Source organism: Antennarius striatus, chromosome 1 (genome assembly GCF_040054535.1).
Source record: "Antennarius striatus isolate MH-2024 chromosome 1, ASM4005453v1, whole genome shotgun sequence".
Taxonomy (NCBI): Eukaryota; Metazoa; Chordata; class Actinopteri; order Lophiiformes; family Antennariidae; genus Antennarius; species Antennarius striatus.
In genome coordinates this window covers 12,017,002-12,036,459 of record NC_090776.1, presented here as the reverse complement: position 1 = coordinate 12,036,459, position 19,458 = coordinate 12,017,002, and the positions used below count along the sequence as shown (strand labels likewise).

Here is a 19,458-nt window from a genome sequence, read left to right as displayed (position 1 = left end):
TGGGGATTATTCCAGTTCTCTCTCGCTTTTTGTGATTCAACTGTTGGATTGAAAATACCTCCATATGTGTTTTCAAAAAAAGCACAAATCATTTAGAAAGATTTTGACTGCAGCGATGTACGTTAAAAGCTGTGATCAAAACTCACTGAATAGTGATTTTTAAGCTTTGTTTCCATGCTTTTACACGTGGAAAAAAAAAAAAATCACAAACTGAAACTTCAAATCTCCATTATCCTCACGAAAATATCTGGATTATTAAGTGTTGTGGTGACACCGTTAACATACATTTATAAAAGACGACATATTTTTCCTTCACATGGGCAAAAAGGCGGGAAAAAAGATGGAAAATAAAATACAAATGGAAGTATTATTTCAGATGGACAAATGGATTAATGTGTGGCATTTGTATAAATCAGTAATATAGACCTGTTTCTGTTTGCTTACCTACACAGTCGTACGAGGGAGTTTGAAAACAGGCGGAACATCCGGGCCTTATTAACGCTTGAACGATTTAATTTTCCCCCGCCATTTTAATTTGAAAATCTCAAACTCGCTTCAATTTCACAATAAAAGAATACTACAGCCATGTGTGATGAAGTTTTGTACGAAGTGGCTGGAGACAAAACTTCAGCTACTTTTCAAATTTACTCTCCTAGAGCAAAAAAGGTGTTATAACGTATGTTGACGACACTGTTGTGATGTGCAGTCCTTTCACCGTCACCATTAACCTCCTCGAGGGAGCAGGAGTTCTACGCCACGTGTCTGCAAGGCCACACGTCCAACAGGAGACGATCGAAGCGTGTAAGAAGCTAAAGAGCTCGGATTTGAATCGCGTTTGGTAGTTTGAGGTCTGATCATTGGGAAAATATCTGAACCACGTTTCTATTTATGGTCACTATACCAACGATTGACTCAATGTATTTTCTGATGTCCTTCGACTTACAAAATGCTGTTTGGTGTTTTGGTTTTTAGAATGTTTTAAGTTAACACACAAACTGATGTGCAGTAATCGAAGTACTACTGCAAGCAGTAAACTGTAATGTATAAATACATGGTGCAAGTATAATGTGTTGTTAGGACTGAAGCACACAATTCTTTTTTCCAGTATTATATAGGTGGGGGGGGGTATCCAATGTTTCCGCTACTGATGTGCAGGATGATCCAAAAAAAAAAAAAAAAGAAAGAAGAAGAAATGACCACAAGTGAACATTTAAAGCACATATTTATGCCTTGATATTCCTGATATGTGTAACAAACAAATGTATTTAAAAGATTTGAGATTTTCTTACTGATTGGAGTTCAATGCAGAAGAACAGTAGCACAGAGTAGCAGGATTTACAAAACGTTAATAAACTTTAGAGGACAAATGAAATCAAGCACAGCGTATTTGAAATTGTCGTAATAATCCTCAAAGCGGCATCTTCTTGCGTTTCATGCATACGCCGAAAGATGCCCTGTGAAAAAAACGCCGCCGTTTCTAGTGGCACTTGTTTCAGTAGCACAGTTGTTATTTTCTACAAGTCATTTCTACCGGTTCAATCCCACTGCAGATGTTAACGTGAGGACTAAAAAGACATTGCAGTCTTGCATGATCTCATTACAGTTAGTTTCTTTCAATATCTAAAAAAAAAAAAATTGTGTCCATTTTTAATTTATTTTATTGAATTAAAATATGTAATTGCTAAAGTGTTGTGTTCATGTTGTCTGTTTGGACTCCTGCTTTCTCTCTCTCTCTCTCTCTCTCTCTCGAGGTCAAAGGAGCTTGATTATATTCAGGCTGGTTTGAATTTATTCACTCATCCATTCATTCTGATTTGATGATATGCACAGCAGCTCTCCACCATGGAGGGGAGAGGCTTTGGCCTTTTGTCACTTAGGACATGGTGCCATCTAGAGGGAGGACTCCATGTCCTCCTGTGATTCCTTTTTGATCAAATCTCTGCTGCTGAGTAAAACAGCTGTGGGTGGAATAAAAGATAAACCAGGAGTCAAACTGTGGAAACAGAATGTTGGTCTTTGAAAACCAGGCTGAGAGAAGATTTCAACTTATCAGCTTTCAAACATTTTTGAAGAGTTTATTCAAAATATAATTTTTTTTGTCCAGTAAAATAAAAAAAGAAAGCTCAAATTATCAAATTATGATTTCACCCTTTATGCAAAGATCTTTTTGAACCCAACTATAAGCTATAAGCATTTAAAATACAGATTTGCGCAACAGGCTTCTGAGACACCTTTACAATGAGGATTATTTTCTTCAACCAGAAGTCTAACATTCAGAGCCACATCCAGCTTGAAAGGAAAGATGTTCATTTTCTGCTAATAGCTTGAATAATAAGTTCCTCCACTGGATTGGATAATCAATACCGACAGCTGTTTAAGGGATATCAGCCATTAGTTAACCCCGTACAGTCTGGCCTGACTTAGACAATCTCTACTTCTTGCCACGGTGATGGGCGCCGACCACCAGGTAGCTGTCAGGTGAGACGCTCAACCTGGGGAGCTTTGCTCTGTCCGCCCAGACCCTCCGGACAGGGCCTCCTCTTCCTCCTCCTCCTCCTCTGCAGGGGTCGTGTTTCTGCAGGTAAGTGACGAAGGTCTCCCACCCTCCGCCCACGCGCACCATGACGTGACGCTCATTCAGCATCTGCAAAGGTGACGCCAGACGCTACAGTCATAGAAGGAATGCTGGGTAATAAAGAATGCATGCATTTTCTGGGTTGATATATTGCCAGGATGTTTATATTATGTGGCAATCCAACCTTACACACACACACACACACACACACACACACACACACACACACCAATCTAATATCCCTGCGCTCCTCATGCATGTGTAGCTCGAGCCATGAAAGGCAAATGATCTCTCGGATAGCTTTGTCAAAATCTCATTAAAGCAAATGAAACAACACCTGGCACCAGCTGAGCACACACACTAATCCACATATGAACATTCATACACACACACACACATGTGGTGACGCACAGAGGTGCACCCACACTGATCTGCGACATAAACCGGCCAATAGACAGTATTTTAAATCACATGACCGCTGTATAGCTGGAGTAGTGAGGAAGTCTACTGTGGCTGAATCAACAAATCCTTCACCGACAGCCATCTTTACAGGAACCAGCTGCTGCCATGGCAACAGCATCCACAATATAAAGGCTGGAAGAATGAAAGGAGAGACCGACATCAGCTCAGACCTTCAATTCCCAGCAGACATTAGCATTCCCGGGAGGCCAAGCAAAGTCATCCGTTGTTCTGTCGGCACCGACCCCCCCTCACCCTCCTCACCCCTCCACCCCGCCCACCGGCCCTCCCCCTCTAGCCTTATCACCAATAAACCCTTCATTATAGAGCCATTAAGAATGTGATAATACAAGCAGAGCTGCTCCTGTGTGTGTGTGTGTGTGTGTGTGTGTGTGTGTGTGTGTGTGTGTGTGTGTGTGTGTGTGTGTGTGTGTGTGTGTGTGTGTGTGTGTGTGTGTGTGTGTGTGTGTGTGTGTGTGTGTGTGTAGGAGGAACAATCAATGACACATGGTCCGTCTCAGCTGTCATCCTGCAGATTAAAATGTTGAGGCTAACAGGGGTCAAGTCAGACATCCTGAATAATCCACTTTCCTGTCAGACGTGGGGGGAATAAAATTCTGACTGATCATTTTCAAAAGTTCACTCAACATCCAAATTCCATTGGCTGAAAAAATAAAAATAAAGAACCTATCTTAAACTGTAAATATTGTTTTTGCTGATAACTAATCTTATTTTTGTGAGATTCTTGTAAGAAAAAAGAGATTTGTAAAGATTTTATGGGATTTTTTAAATTGTTATAGACAATTAAGTTTTAGTTTCATCATTTCTATGATTAAATCAAGTTATCGTTTGAACTGATACTGGTCTTTTGATCGAATATCATGCACTATGCACGATGTCCAGTAACATTGGACAGGAGCCCTCTTTGTCAGGCTCTCTTCAGCCTCTCGGTGCAAAGTGTTGTACATCTGCTGCCCATAAACCAGCCTCTGAATTCCCCTGTGCCCCCCACCCCACCCCACCCCTTTCAGTTCCATTGATTCCCTCCCTCCTTCTGTCTTTAAAGATTCATGGCCGTCCTTTGAGAAGAAGAAGGCGTTCCAACACCGTCCAGTAGGGGGCAGGCTTTAGCCACATCTGTTGCTTGAGGCCGTTTTAGTTTCCGGTCTTTCTGTAAAATTTACAGTGAAGACAAACTAAATGTGAGCTGCTGAGAGCAACTGTGAGTCTGGTTTCTTGATCTTGATTTTTCTTTGACAACAGAAACCGATAAAAATTTCAATGTCTTAAAATCAGCCTAGTTTATTGATATCCTGACTATGTTGCACCTGGCTACCAAAATAAGATGATGCAGGAACTCGACACTAATCGATCAAAAAGAAAACGTCATCTCTACACAATTAGGCACATAATATCCCCATAGACTTTCTTGTAGCCTGATTTCCCAGTAATCTCTGCAGCCTACAATCACTTAACCAGTATTATTTCCATTAAATAAAAGACGACTGTGTTCAACCGTGAGTAAAGAAACTACTAATCCAGAGTTGCTGATTCCTTAAACCAGTTTCAAGAAAGTGTTTACTTACAACCTTTAGCCCATATAATTATTAATCAACCATTTTTATTTGCATTCGGTGTATGTTATACAGCTAAGCCAAACTGTCGTTAACTATAACAGCGCCCACTGCCCCATCCCAAACAGCAACCACTTCCATTGTCACCTCAGCCAATCAGCATGAGGCAGCAAGCTAGCTGAATGTCACTATGTATTTGGAGTATCTTTGGGCTCTGTTCCAACTCTTTGGCTGTTCTCTCGATATTTCATCTCTTAGTCAAATCATACACTACTATGAGAGAACCCACGCAGACACGGGGAGAGCACAGAGCGGAACCCGGGTCTGCCGTGTTGTGAGGCAGCAGCGCTAACCACTGCGCCATCGTGCCGCCATGCTTGACTCCAGTAAAGCTCAAATTTCAAACACCCTATGTAACTAAAAATTAAAGATCAAATGACACATGATATTCAGCTCCTAGATAAAGGAAAACAATCAAACCCTCAGTTGTAGGGTCTGAAGTCAGTACCTGGTAGTACATTTTTTCACTCATGCATCTTGCTTTGGAGCTCTGTCCATTGAGCTGCTAAATTTTTGTGTTTCGATTAGCGCTATATCTTCCATTAATTTAGTTTTAAACCTTGCTGTCAACACTTTTTAAATGCATTGGTCCCAGTCAATAAATCTTTTAATATCTTGTAGATATAGAGGTAGTCCTCAATTTAAGAACATTTGGACATATGAACAAACAGTGCCACCTGACTATTGTCCTGCAATTCCGCTTTATACCACAACCTCCAGGGGGGCAGTACTGCTGCATTTATGCAGCTCTAATGGTCATCTTCACCTCTTGTTACATCCCGCTTCAAAGCGGCGATGTATTGTAATTGTCAGCGTTTGAGTGTTCGTCCGTTAGTCCGTTCGTCGGTCCGCATGTCCGTTAGTCCACCAAATATCTTCACAACCATTGCAAATAGAAAGATGAAACAAAACGCACATTACTCGGGCAGCAAAGGGGATGAAAATGAGATGATGACCTTGACCTCGAGAAAAATAGGTCAAGGTCAAAATTTACTTTTGTACACTCAGGAACTGGATGAGATAGAAAGACGAGGGAGAAGGCCAGCGTGAGTAAGACCATAGATCAAAGAAGTAGCATAGATCAAAGAAGTAGGTCAGAGCACTAGCTTTGATCTTTGACCTATGCAAGTACGTCAAGGTAAAATTTTGAATTCAGGGGTGTCGCGGGATGTTGCAGTCTGTGACTGCATTGATTCTTGTTTGTTGTTGTCTTTGTGAGCCTGTCAGAGCTTCAGGCTTCCTACCTTGGATACATTTCTGTTTATCATGGATGATAAAGTAAAGGCTGGTGAAGATGGTGATAGTGGTGACCATCTCTCTGATGACAACTCTGACTCTGACCGACAGTAACACCTCCCTCCTCCTCCTACATTCTATAGGTAAACTACATGCTGCATGCTAAATGCTACAGTACAGTGGATTGTCATCATCAACAGCTGATTCAACAATCAGTCATCAACAGCTGACTGATTGTTGTTGTTGATGATCTTGAAAACTGTCGGAGAGTTCCTTCAAGTGTTTTATTCTTCTCCTCCTCAAGGATTAAATTATAAGGAGCAAAAGTTTATAGTAAAGTAATCTGAATTCAAATCATGTCAATCACGAGTGGTGCTTAGCAGTAGATGGTGGAACTATACTATGATAATATGTTTTTATTCTTATGTATTGTACAGCAACATGATATTATGTGCTTTTAATTGTTTTCTAGTGATTTTAAGAGTCCAGTACTTGAGGTGGACAGACGTTAATTCTGGTGAAATAAAGTAAAATTGATTATTTTAGTCTTTTTTTAAACCTACATATTATCAAGACTGACTCAAAGTAACTCAAAAGAAAACCTACCTGTATTTTAGCTTGTTATGTTTTAATGTTGTCAGGCTGTCTCTCTGTAGGATGTAAATGATGTAGGAACCAATGGTTTTCAGTTAGGTTTCTGCCCGGAAGCATTCACTGAAAGTAACAGAACTCTGAATGTTTTGCTAGTTGGTGTTAACTATTGGTCGAGTTAACTGAGAAACGTAATGAAATAAAACAGTTTAATCAAACCTAAAGAGGCGTGTCTGACTCTTGATGAGTAGGAAGTGTATCAGCGCATCATTCACGTCAGTGTTGTGGAATACCTCTGTGGATTAAAGCTTGTTTTAGCCTCTACATCCCCGAGGAAAAAATCCATTCAGCAGAGGTAGAGATATTAAAATTATATTATGGTACTACAGTATTTTACTCAATTTATTAAATCATTTAATTTATTGAATAAAATCCTGAAGAGACCAGAAACAATTATATCCTGTAACTGTTACTGGTCAGTCTTAGGGAATTGTACTATAGTATTTAGAGCAGTAATGACATTTAAATGACCTCAAGTGAAGATTATAAATTGGAATTTAATGAAAATGACTTACGAACAATATCTTGGAACCAATTATGTTCGTATGTTGAGGACTACCTACTTTGTTCTTTTGCAGGATGAAGAAAGAGATTCTGATGAAGGTGTTTTCCAGTCAGACTTTGGTCTGGACCAAAATATTAGTAATTTAGCAAAACCGATTCCCACAGGTCACAGATAGCATGTACTTTTTTTTCTTGCTATTAATAATCGCTTAGCATACCTAATCAAACTCAAATGAACATGTAAACATATAGCTTTCACAAAGCTTGTTGTTTTACTTTAACATCACTCATTAGTGATGTTTGACTGTTACTTTTCCCTCCTACTTTTCCATTTCCACTATTAAAAAAAAGTGAAATATCGAAGTCACATATAGAAAACATACCTTCCTCATCCTCTTTTGGGTGCAGATTTTGCTTGAATAAAACTAGTCCTCTATGAGGTCTCACATTTTTTGAATGCATCTGTTAGATTGATGGCATGATCAACAAAGAATCTGTGTTGCATGATAGTGTGAGGCGCTTTGACGTGTTTTCCTTCCATTGACGGAGTCAGACGGTGTCCCTGCTTACAAAGCTGAAGGAGAGCCTAATTGGGAGCGGAGAATAAAGAAAAGCCTTCCTCTTTCTAACACCAAAGAATGGTGGAACACTCCAGGGCCGGCATGAATGGATAACCTCCAGAGGGAATAGAGAGGGGTGGGATGGAAAGTTTACATGTGCGAGGAGGCATTCGTTCTCAGCCGCTCATTAGCAGGCTGTCTGATTAAACCCCCTGCTAATGACTGTGTCTCAGTAATCAATAGTATCTGCTCTTTAAAAAAGGTCTGTACACACTGAATGGCATGCTCTCCTAGGAGCTGCACTCGGGTTATCGTGGTACATGGTAATTGAGGATTATGGTGTGTTTCCCTGCACACATGTGAGCTCCGAGGTAATGGATGGTGTAAGGGCTTGATGGGCCGTGGCGTTCTATTCTGTGTTTGCTTGTCGAGAGGAGACGGGAGGGAGCAGGGTTGACGACTCGTGATTACAGCTTCAACCTGACAGATGTGGTAAAACAGAAGAATGTCTTAAAACAGGTACTTGAAAGTTGAAATAGAAACTATTTAAATGGCTGTTTTTCTTTGAATTTCAAACCCTCCTAAGAGGCAAGGAACTATTTACATACTTTGGTTATCATGTCTTTTTTTTGTGTGTGTTTCCCTTCCTCGATGTGTTAGCAAACCACAGCTAATGACATTAATTAATATTATTATCTGTTCGCCACCTGAACTGTGATTCACCTGTGTGTCATGTTTCTAAAGGGAATAATCGTCACTATTTTTAATAACTGTTCAAAAACCTATTTTTATTTTAACTTATGGGTTTATGCATATACATCACATAAACCCACACACTAACCGATCTTTTTCCTCTTCATAAAACCTTCATATATTGAAAATCCTTCCCACACACGTGGCCTTGAACTCCCCACCGAGCCGCCCTTTAAACCACACACTGCAGTCATATCTGTGCAAAATCATACTGAAATAAATGCATTTGTGGTTCCCCTTTGAACTCTTCTCTGAAGGTCTGTGTACTGAATAAAATCATTGTTAGCACAGTCGTATCCTGACCATTGGTTGCCAAGCAACCCCACCTCCCAGAAGGCCATTCCTCAAGCATTTGTACAGCGGCATACAGGTGTTGCACGACTCCTGTAGGCTAAAAAGCCCCTATGTCTTCATCCTTAATGAATGCCTACTGAGGATCAAATACTAAGGAAAGAAAATCATTGAATATAATAACAAGTCGAGTTGAACACCCTCACCCGTATGTACAGAAGTTTATCACCAACACGGTAGCAGCCTTTTGGTTGCTTCTCCACCAGGAAGCTTGTAGGACAGCAACAGGGGGGGTTTTCAATGATGTTTCTCACCTGGAAGAGGTTCATATGAAATTTACACCTTTAGCATCCAAAGGCTGAACAATAATCATTTTTCTGGAGCTCAGATACGCACAATATCGTCCAAAATGTTGTCGGTGCCCACGCTCCTCCTGGGTGTGGATTTGCACGGGGAACGAGAATGCTGGGCTGCAGGTGGGGAGGTGATGGGAGGTGTGGGAGCACATTTGTTTACTGCCGTGGGGGGGGGTTTGGCAGGAGATGCCGGGGTTTGGCCCGGAGAGGGTGCCCGTGGTGGAGACGCAGATGCATTAGCAATGCAGGATGGAGAAAACAAAGGTGTTTGTGTTGAGGCTGTGGTTGTACACGGGTTAGAGGCCGAGGGAGGGGGCTGAGGAGGGGAGAAGTATGTCGGCGCTGGGTTTGTTGTGACTGATGGAAGATCAGAGAGGAAAGTAGTATCGAGGGTTTCAGACAGGGCTGTGGGAGAAGGAGGAGGAGATGGGGTCGGGGGCAGCGAGGGTTTTGATGGAGAATACAATGTGGTAGGAGTTAAAAAGGAGAAGGGCAGACAGGATGATGGAGATAAGAGCCCCGCCTCCTCCCTCTCTATCTCCCTCTCCAACTTCACCAGCCCCGGAGGTTCTATTCCATACCTGAGAGACAACAATCATGAAGAGAAACCAACAGGAAACACAGATTACTCAACAGAGATACTTCAGTCCCATTTATGGAAAGATTGTGCCACTAATTTGAAGTACAAAAAAAAAAAATTACTCTTTCATTTTGAAAAATTTATTGTTATATATGAGTGAAACTCTTGCGAGTAAATATCTCTTATAGTGCAAAAAAACAAAAATAAATTAGATAAAAATTTGCTAAAAGCAGCTAATTATTCATTTAAAACATCTACAAAAAGGTACCTAAAAGAAATGGACGGAGTTAAAACATGTAGCTTTAAGTAATGAGTGGAATAATGAGCAAAGGAATAAAGAGTAGCTTTAAATGATCGGCTGAGATTAAAGACTAAATGGTTAAAACAGCTTCTGAAAAGTAGAAGAAAATTAGTTGATATAATCATCCATCCATCCATCCATCCATCCACCCAATAATCCATCCGTCCATCCATCCATCCGTCCGTCCCTACCTGGCGGCGGTGCGGCCCAGCTCCATCAGACACAGGCAGACCACTCGAGGCTGCTTGTGGAGGACTTCACGCATTACGGCGTTCCAACAAAGAGGGTGGAGGGAGAGACATGAAAAGAAGTCACTCATCTAAAGGGAAAGATATTTCCGGAGATAAACTCCGTCTGAAAAGAGGGGTGGGGGGGAAGGGGGGGCCACGTTTCCCTCTCTTGTGTGCATCTCTATCTTTGAAGCGGAGCAGGAATTCCTGTGGGTTCCGGATGAGCAGCTGAGGGCATGAGGGCATCAAAGCTTCATCAAGTCATCCTCTTCACCAGCTATGGGACAAACCACCCAATCGTCACCCCCCACCCCCACTTGTGTGCTCAGTTTGGAAGTCTTTATTGGTATTTGTTTATTTGTTAACTGGTAAACATGAATGTAAACAGTAATGCGAAAATGTAGGTATCCATAAACCTGATCCATCCTTACATCACGCCTGATGAGGCAGGAAACTGAAGGCTGTCAGATACACTGGTGTCACTCTCCCTGCTACTCAATTACTGAAGTCCATTAAAGTAGGTGAGTTTAACCTGTGGGGGAGTGTGGGGGGGCTTATTGTTGATGGGGATTAACCTATACATTAGGATAGTCACGCAGCTATCGCCTCGCCTGAACACGCTTCAAGTGATAAAGAGGAGCATGTTTAGTGAATCAGGCCTCTTGTTGGCCTCATGCTCTACCGAGCGTCATGCATAAGGATGCTCAGACCCACAAGCACGTCACCATGGCGACGTCATTTCAGCTAAAGATTAAATTGCTGAGTTTTAAAACGTGTTTTTCTGTGATGGACAGACTACATGGTGGGACGTGTCTAATTTGTGCCTCAGGTGACATGAAACTCTCAGTCTAAAGATGTGACTTTAATTACTAATGTACGTTAAGTGTTGCGTGACTCGAGTCACTTCACTTCTTTGTCTGTGAGAGAAAGGGAAGAAAAGGTCAGGACTTCTTAAACTCTGTAATTTCAGGCACTATCTCCTGTTTCAACTCACCCAAATCCTCTGACTCGAAGAGGTAAGCCTCATCAATGCCAGTCTTTCGACACCAATACAGGAAGTTGGCGGTGTTGTCTCGGGCGAAGAAGGATCCAGACGTTGCATCGGCTCTCCAGTAGATGACTCGTCTTGTGAAGGGCTGAAATTGTTTCCAACACACACAGAGACAAATATGTGTCCATAGAAACCAACATGAACACAGGCAAACAAAAAGAAATGGTGTGGGTCTTGGTGAAAGACCTGCTTAGCACACAGCAGAACAAAAACCCATTCCGAAACGAGCGAGCAGGAAATATTGTATGTCTGAAAGAATGAGTTTTGCCCTTGTGAGTACGTGAATGACGTTGTGTTGTTGCAGCACCTTGCCGTTCTTGTTGTGTATCATCTTCTCCTGCAGCGTTTGCGCGAGCTGACAGAGAAGAACACCATTATCCAATCCGTCCATCAGAGTCTCTGCTGTCAGCTCCACACCTGATGATGCGCAGAGAAGCACCGAATTACGTACAGTAATCATTCATTAATTATTTACACACTATAAGTCAGATATAAAACATATAATCTGCAGTGACATATTGATCTGAACATTGCTGTGGTAACATTGACATCCTCACCCATGAGAGAGTTGAGCCAGAAGGCCAGGTCCTCCTTCATGGGCAGCAAGCTGGCATCATGGCGATACGGGAGCCACTGGCTGTACTCCTGAGGACAGGCCAGGCCCGGTCCAGAGTGTCTGTACCTGCTCAGAACACAGTTCATACCCAACCCGGTTAGGAGGCTCGGGCTCGGGGGTCGGTTGAGGCCGGTGTTCGACTCCTCTGCCTCACCGTCCATGACTCGGCAGATCGGTCTTGGACCCTGATGGACCAAAAGAAAAGACGTTTGCTTTATGTGTTGATTTGAGTCAGACATTTTTGTGTGACTCCTTCCAGGATCGTCTTCCTGGGTTTTGTGTTTGGTTCGTTCGTTCATGTGTTCACTCTTGTTGCATGCGTGGTTTTCTTTGTCAACATTGTTATTTCTAGAAACCACTGGCTGCTTGGGTTTTTTAATTAGTTGATTGAAAATCCATCTGTTATACCTGCACAAGTTAGGTTTGCGTTTTGTTTGAGAGAACAAGTGAATCATCATTATGTAAGACAATCTAAGACGTGCGCAATCTTCCTTTAGCAGAGTTAGCCAAATAAAGTGTCTCTTCCTGTTTCCGACACGTCTTCATGCTAAAATGAGAACATACAAGCGCTGTATGGTGAAACTAAATCCACAAACTGTGGTTATGACTTCTATGTAGAGACCTTATACTCACAGCCCAACAGAACACACAGTCATTAATCAAAGGAAATAAACTGACAGCAGTTTTAATAAGATGTACAGCTACAGCCGGTCTCCTGGTGCCACTCCATGGCTCATTTATCCTGTTCCCAGAGCAGCCGCCATCATAAAGCTCAGTCCCATGCAGAGTCATGCTCTGACGACCAGCGGTACTCGTTCTAATCATGTGGAAGTGAGACAACACATGAAGGTCGATGGTCCTGAGAACAGCAGAAGATTGATTATAGCTGGACGACTGATTCAAATTGTAATTAGAAAACCAAAAGTGTGTGTTAAAGCCACGCAAGGGAACAGGAAGTGTGTTGTTTAGGGTACAGGTGAGACCTTAAAAGCAATAAAGAAAGTCCAGTATGATTGTGACAGATGCCAAAGAGGCTGTTTAAAGTATAGTAGGGCTGTATTTTACATTTATATTATCTTCTGTTGTGACATCACAACATCTCAAGGTAATCTGTTAGGAAGTCGATCAAAATTGCCGACATTTGATCTGCAGCAAAATAAAGATCAATGAAGTTATTGCAGTTCACCCTGAGGGGATTAAGAACAAATTACTTTATGACAAATGACCCAATAAACTAAAGCTATAGCTACAGAAATCGTCATCAGAGTCATAAAGGTTCATCCTCAGGGCACCATGAAATTCAGCGCAATTTCAAATCAACCCCAGACTTGTAGATGTTTGGTTTGGACCAAAGTGGTGAAAAGCTATAATCCTGCAAACGCGAAAGTGTCAAAAATGGCAAATGTGTGGAGCAGGCCCCATGCAGACAAATTTATTGTCGTATAATACCTAGATTTTTCCGTCGAATCACCTTTGACTCACTAGCTTGAACAATCATCAGTACAAGTTATCTCATTTCAGCAAAAACATGAGAATACATTCCCTCAGACATGAAGGGAAAGTAGGGCAACAACTCAGAGAACGTGGGTCAGTCAAAACGGGGGAAGCTGGAGGCATCAGTTCGGACTGGTCACAGTGAAAAGGGTCTTTTGTGAACACACCAAGTGGACATAGGTAGCCTATATGTAGAGGGAGTGTGTATGCGTGTGTGTGTGTGTGTGTGTGTGTGTGTGTGTGTGTGTGTGTGTGTGTGGGTGTAGGTGTGTGTGTGTGTGTGTGTGTGTGTGTGTGTGTGTGTGGGTGTAGGTGTGTGTGTGTGTGTGTGTGTGTGTGTGTGTGTGTTGGGGTGGGGGGGTACGCTGCCTGCCAAGTTTGACATGACAGGTTGACCAGCAGGGCATGAGAGGCTCCGTCTCTAACAAAACGTCCATGTGCCATATTCACACCTCTGCTTCAGGATGACTCTGCTGGGAAGGGAAGGCAAAGGTCAGCTAAGAAACTAGCTCTCAGACACAAGCAGCCTTTATATTCTCTGTAAAGACACACACACACACACACACACACACACGCACACACATACAGTTGCAGACACAGGCCCGTGCTTGCACCGCTGTCTCGATTCCACCTCATTTACTTTGCACAACCTTTAATGTTTCCAAAGTGAGGTTCGGTTCAGTGGTATTTCACAGCCTTTGTGTTTCCCAATAAAATCAAACATCTAACCTGCTGTTAGAGGGAAACAGCTAAAATTACACGTTACCTGAAGCATGTTTTGCCAAATGACAGATCCCACCTGAATCCTGAACGTGTGCTACATGTATGTCAGATGACAGGGGTGATTGATGGCGCTGATCCGACAACGGTGTCTCCAGAGAAAGAAACCGGAGTCCCCGTCTGGTAAACAACTAATTTCACAACTAGTTAACAAAATCCCATTTCCTTACATGACAGGCGTAACTCTCGTGTTTGCTTTTGGAAGAAGTTGAACCAGCAGATCCGTCAGTGAAAGGGTTTCTCAGTCAGGAAACATAACTATTCGCTTCAAGTTTGCTCTCTGTGTGACCCGCAGGCGTACTTTCATCCTAAGATTCCACTCATCATCTGCTTTTGGTGTCATAAAATAAGATTAATAACTTTAAGTGAACATCCGACAGCGCTGCTAGCAGCATCTGCTTTGAGAGAACAATCTGCTGTCTCAGGTGTCGGCTGGATTATAAAAGAGGTCGTGTAAAACTACAGCAGTGAACGAAACTGCGACCCTTGGGTATCAGTTTCAGCTGCAGCGGTGCGTTCACAGCCCGGCTCTCTTTCAGCCGCCTCCAGACTAAATAAACCTCACACCAACACTGGTTGGAAAGGTTCTGTCACCCGTTGCCGTTTCAGCTCCCCGAACACTGGAGACTTTCTCCACCGTCGCTCCAGCAAGGAACAATAAAATCTGATGTTGGCATCAGAGATTTAAAGTAAACTTCCATAGATTATTTTGATGTGAGGTAAATCAAATAAGTCATGATGTCCTCTGAGCAGCTGGCTGAGGTCTGACACAACCTTCTGCTTCTCGGGGCATGAGGGTCAGAAACATGAATATGTTGGAAGAGTCATTTCTGCACTTTGATCGTGTCATCAGGTTAATTAGTTGTAAATAATTTCAAACTAACCATCAAAAATTCTGAAATTTGTCTTTCTTTGATTAAAAAGGACATTTGCTTTTACCGTTATTATATAAGTTATGGCTCCAGCTTTAAAAGACGATAAATTCAATGACAAATCTTTGTAGAAATGTTCGATTATTAAAGGAAATAATTTATCATCAGCATCAACGATAATAATATTCCTTACTTTTATAAAAAGTTAAACACACATGACACTCTACTTACCAACACAACCAGCAGGATCCCTCAGACGATGTTGTCACTCATTAAAGTGTCATTACCGTGTCTCATCGCTGGTGGTTTTCCTCTCATTCATTCGTGGATGCAGATGTTCTCTGCCCTCAGGTTCTCCTCAAGTACCATAAGAACTCTGTGACTGTGTCACGAAGAGAGGCTGGCTTCACTTTTAAAACAAACTCTCCTGAACACGCCTGCAAGTTTTGAGGTGTCAGCTTTCAAGGTGTTGCACATTAAAGTGGTTTTTTTACTTGTTAAGATCTTTTTTCTCCAATATGCTCTTAATTTGATTGATTTATATTTATTTCTTACAGGGCAGAACTATTGTGGAAGTTTCTTCTTAATTTGTCTGTTATCTATAAAGACAAATATTTTTAAGGTGTGAAGCGTGAACATACAGCTCCTGTTAGAGAGTTAGCACAATTAGCAATGTTAGCCAGTTCACTGTCCAACGTAATCCGGTGAAAATAAAAAGTATTAATCTTATATTGTGTTACTGTGTGCATTTTAAGCTTTCTGTGAGTTACTTAATGCTATCTGCTTTTCATACTTTCAAATGCGTAAAGGGACGAATTCAAGGGATTTTATTTTTTCATTATTTGGGAATTCTCATTTCTCGTATCGTTTCAGCTTTATTTTCCTGTCTCGGTTCAATTTTGTCTTTGAAGGGCAAAGCAGGAGCTGGTTTCTGATGCACAAGTGCGGAGTTTCACTCACAAGGATGGACAATGAGTTTGAAGAATTGAGGGATCTAGTTGTATCAGTTAAGGCAGCTAATGAGAGCGCTATAGCTAAACCTCTCTAACCCTTTAGCCGTCTGCTCATTCCACTACTTTATCATTGATGCTTTAACAGAAAAACATTGTTTTGTGTCCGAAGACATTTCACACGTATACAGAGGATTGAGTGGGACTGAGGAGGAGCTTGTGGGGCATTTATCCACAACAGATCAGACATAATTTCTGCCTGATAACCTCAGGGGTGAAGCATGTAAAGAGATAAAATACTGCTCTAGTGCAGAATGGGCGGATCCAGCTAAGATAATTGCTGTGTTACTGGAGCTTTATGGCTGCTCGGGGTCCTATGTAGCCTTGCGGGAGGCTTTCTTTTCCAGAAGACAATAATAACAGGAGACTTTACAAGAGTTCCCCTTTCCTTTAATGAGCCTTATGGCTGGTGTAAAACAGTGTGCCCAGCGACACGCCAAATGCTCAAGCTTTGTTGAGGGACCAGTTTGTTAGGATGGTATTTTATAGCACCCTCTGTAGTGAGTTTATACATTTTGTGCGTAGGTAGTCCATTGCTTTGCTAGATGAGGAAAGAGGCTATCAGGTGGGAACGTAAGCGTTTCTCAGGGACCTGATTCACTCTGTTCAGTTTTCAGTGTGAAGTTCAAGGTGTTCCTCAGGGAGTTGCTAATTCTGGATATTTTCCAGGGATGCAACGGCATGTGCGTTCGTTCTCATTGTCAGCCCTCACATCAATGTGGACATGGTTGTTGTTGAAGTGCATTGTTTTGTAATTGCTGAGTCTATGCTGTGTACCCTTCTATCTTTGTGCAAGGATGTCATCTACACATTCTGGCCCTTGGTTGAGTTATCTTTGGTAGTTGAGGTTCCAAAGTCACCTGTCATTGCTGTAGTGTGCAGGCTCTTCTTGATCCCTCAGGGAAAACAAATGTGTGGGGTAGGGGGGCAATATGGTGATGGCCACATGCTCAGTGACAACAAGACCAGGAAAGATGCCTTTCATGTAGCACATATTTTGTACTCCTTATATTTCCATCAGTGAGTTGGACCTTCTCCTCCAAGCCCACCAGTATCACCCCTCATCTATTTATCGGCTGGGGTCCTGCTTCCTTTCTTCCTCTGTGCCACCATACAGTCATCCATACAGCTGTAATTGTGCCTTGAATTTACCAACTACATGATGGGGAACATGAATTGAAGGCAACAACCCCAATTGTCTAACTATAAGACTGACTCTGTCTTGCATATCTGCCACTCTCTCTGTCTCTCTTTCTCTTGCCTTGTCCTTATCTTCCTTTTATTTCTTTTCCACCCAACCGGTCAAGGCGGATGGCCGCCCAAAAGAGTCTGGGTTCTGCCTGGAGTATATCTCTCATCGAGGGAGATTTTCCCCGCCACTGTCGCTTATGCTTGGTCTGGAAGGTTCAGTTGGGTTTTTCTGTCTGTTAAAGCGCTTTAAAATGTCTGTTGCCATGATTAAGCGCTATATAAATAAAACTTGATTGATTGATTGATTGAATGATTGATTGATTGATTGATTGATTGATTGAATGATTGATTGATTGATTGATTGATTGATTGATTGATTGATTGATTGATTGATTGATTGATTGATTGATTGATTGATTGATTGATTGATTGATTGATTGATTGATTTCTGCACCTAGTTTTGTTTTGTTTTGGAGGAACCAAGTACCCTTTGGGTTCTATGACCACCTTCAGCTCCTTCCAGACACCAAAGCAAGTTATCTCTGGTGACCAAAAACAGCAATATTTTCTTGTTTGTCTGGAAGACATTGTGGATTCCTTTTCTGTTTGGAGTTGTATCTAGACTGATTGGCTGTGATGTCCTGTAAGACTCGACTGGAGGAACTCAAGGCGAAGCTCACCAGCATGAGGTGTCCCATCTGGTTCATGCGATCTCTGAGAGGGGTGTCTCCACAGACACCTAGTGGTTAACAGGTAGCCTCTCGCTGCTGTTTGCTCCTGTTTCATAGATGTCAATTTGAAGCTGTTACTTTCTCTTCTGCCAGACGGAACAGCATTGACCCCCATCGCGTCCATGTGGTCTTTGGAAACAACAACAAAGTCCAATAAAATGTGCAAATGTCTTTGTGCTATACAGCCATCGTGCCGCCCAGGGGTTTTCCAGCACCTCATCATTAGACTATGAAGCATAGTTATGACGTGCAAAACACACCTGATGGCAGGCTATCTGGGATCATTGTTTCTGGGCGGGTAGAGTGGCATGTTTTGTTCTCCGCTACGGTGTTGTTGTTAACAGAACCACTGGGTGGCACCAAAGTGGAACATTTTAAAATTCTGCACTGCATGGATTTGAAGGATCTGCAGACAATAGCATAAACATTTATGCATGAGAGATGCATAATCATAAGACCACATCTCATGTGAATCTATTCATTCATTTGAAACACTTATGTAAGAAAAAAGGCAGCAACACAAAAAAAAATGCCAGCTGTTATTAATTAATATTTCAGTAGTGCTGTCAGGGTGAAGTGGAAGTTTATGATGTTCACGACGTTTCCCCAAAATAATTTTATAGTTTTTTTCTAATAACAGAAAGCCGCTTCTAGACTTCAATTAATCAGGTAAGTGTTGGAGGCAGCAACACGCTAATCCAGGCATTTTTAACCTCTGTGTGTGTGTATGTGCGTGTGTGTGTGTGTGTGTGTGTGTGTGTGTGTGTGTGTGTGTGTGCGTGCATGCGTGCGTGCGTGTGCGTGTGCGTGTGTAGTCTCAGGTTTGGCTGCCGGTTCATTTGCAGTCCTCTCCCGGGGGACGGGGCCCTCATGTCACCACGTCTATCAGATCTGCCCTTCGCCCCCCCATCAATACACATCCCTGCTGCCCTCTTACTAATTTGCACTGGTTAGCATTCATCTGACCTACGCTGCTGGGAATATAGATTAGTGTGTGCGTATATTTGGTGTGTTAATTCCGCTTCATGCAAGATTCATTACATTGGAAATCAAAATAGTCTATAACTCCTGTAAAGTGGAACAATTCGGGGCGCTATAACCTCACTAGGTGATATCTTTACATCCTGAACAAGTGTTTTCAATCTATCAAAGATATGTAGAGCACTGTTGGATCAGATCATTGAACAGAAGTATGTACTGTATGTACACCTTGATGGGTTGTGCTTGCTAAAAATTAGTGTCCAGTTGTTAATAAAAGTTCTGCAAACAGTTGATTAGTTTAGCTTGGCTCTCTCTGGTGAAAGGCTCTTTATACACCCATGCTATCAATATTTAGCAGTTAACAACTAAGTGACCCTCTTGTGATGCTATGTGTATTCTCGGCTTAACTTGAACTTTAGAGCTTTAACTTGTGTAATTTTTGGACAGAGCCAGGCTAGCTGATTCCCTGTAGACAATGCTAAACTAAGCTATACTAGGCTAACCAGTTCTTGGTTTTATTTTTCTAACTCACAGAGTCTGCTAGAAGTTTTAAACACCAACATGCTTACAAAAATACAATCTATTGAGTAATAATTTTGATG

General features: G+C 42.0%; 1 protein-coding gene across 1 annotated transcript; it reads right to left on the bottom strand.

Moving 5' to 3' along the window:
• On the bottom strand, nt 1-15,312 carry gas2b (growth arrest-specific 2b). Its single transcript, XM_068317700.1, has 8 exons — nt 15,175-15,312; nt 11,739-11,982; nt 11,489-11,598; nt 11,125-11,266; nt 10,092-10,155; nt 9,060-9,600; nt 8,870-8,977; nt 1-2,644 (listed from the first exon to the last, which is right to left on the bottom strand). The coding sequence occupies exons 2-8, from the start codon at nt 11,956-11,958 to the stop codon at nt 2,432-2,434; spliced, it is 1,398 nt and encodes a 465-aa protein (XP_068173801.1). The 5' UTR covers nt 11,959-11,982; nt 15,175-15,312; the 3' UTR covers nt 1-2,431.
• Between the last annotated feature and the right edge of the window lie 4,146 nt (nt 15,313-19,458).

Excerpts from the sequence above, each read along its gene's own strand:
- gas2b (XM_068317700.1), bottom strand. The coding sequence starts at position 11,958 with ATGGACGGTGAGGCAGAGGAGTCGAACACCGGCCTCAACCGACCCCCG. Across the intron at positions 11,599-11,738 it reads CTGGCTCAACTCTCTCATGG|GTGTGGAGCTGACAGCAGAG; the intron begins GTGAGGATGTCA and ends GCGCATCATCAG. Across the intron at positions 2,645-8,869 it reads ATAAACTTCTGTACATACGG|ATGCTGAATGAGCGTCACGT; the intron begins GTGAGGGTGTTC and ends TCACCTTTGCAG.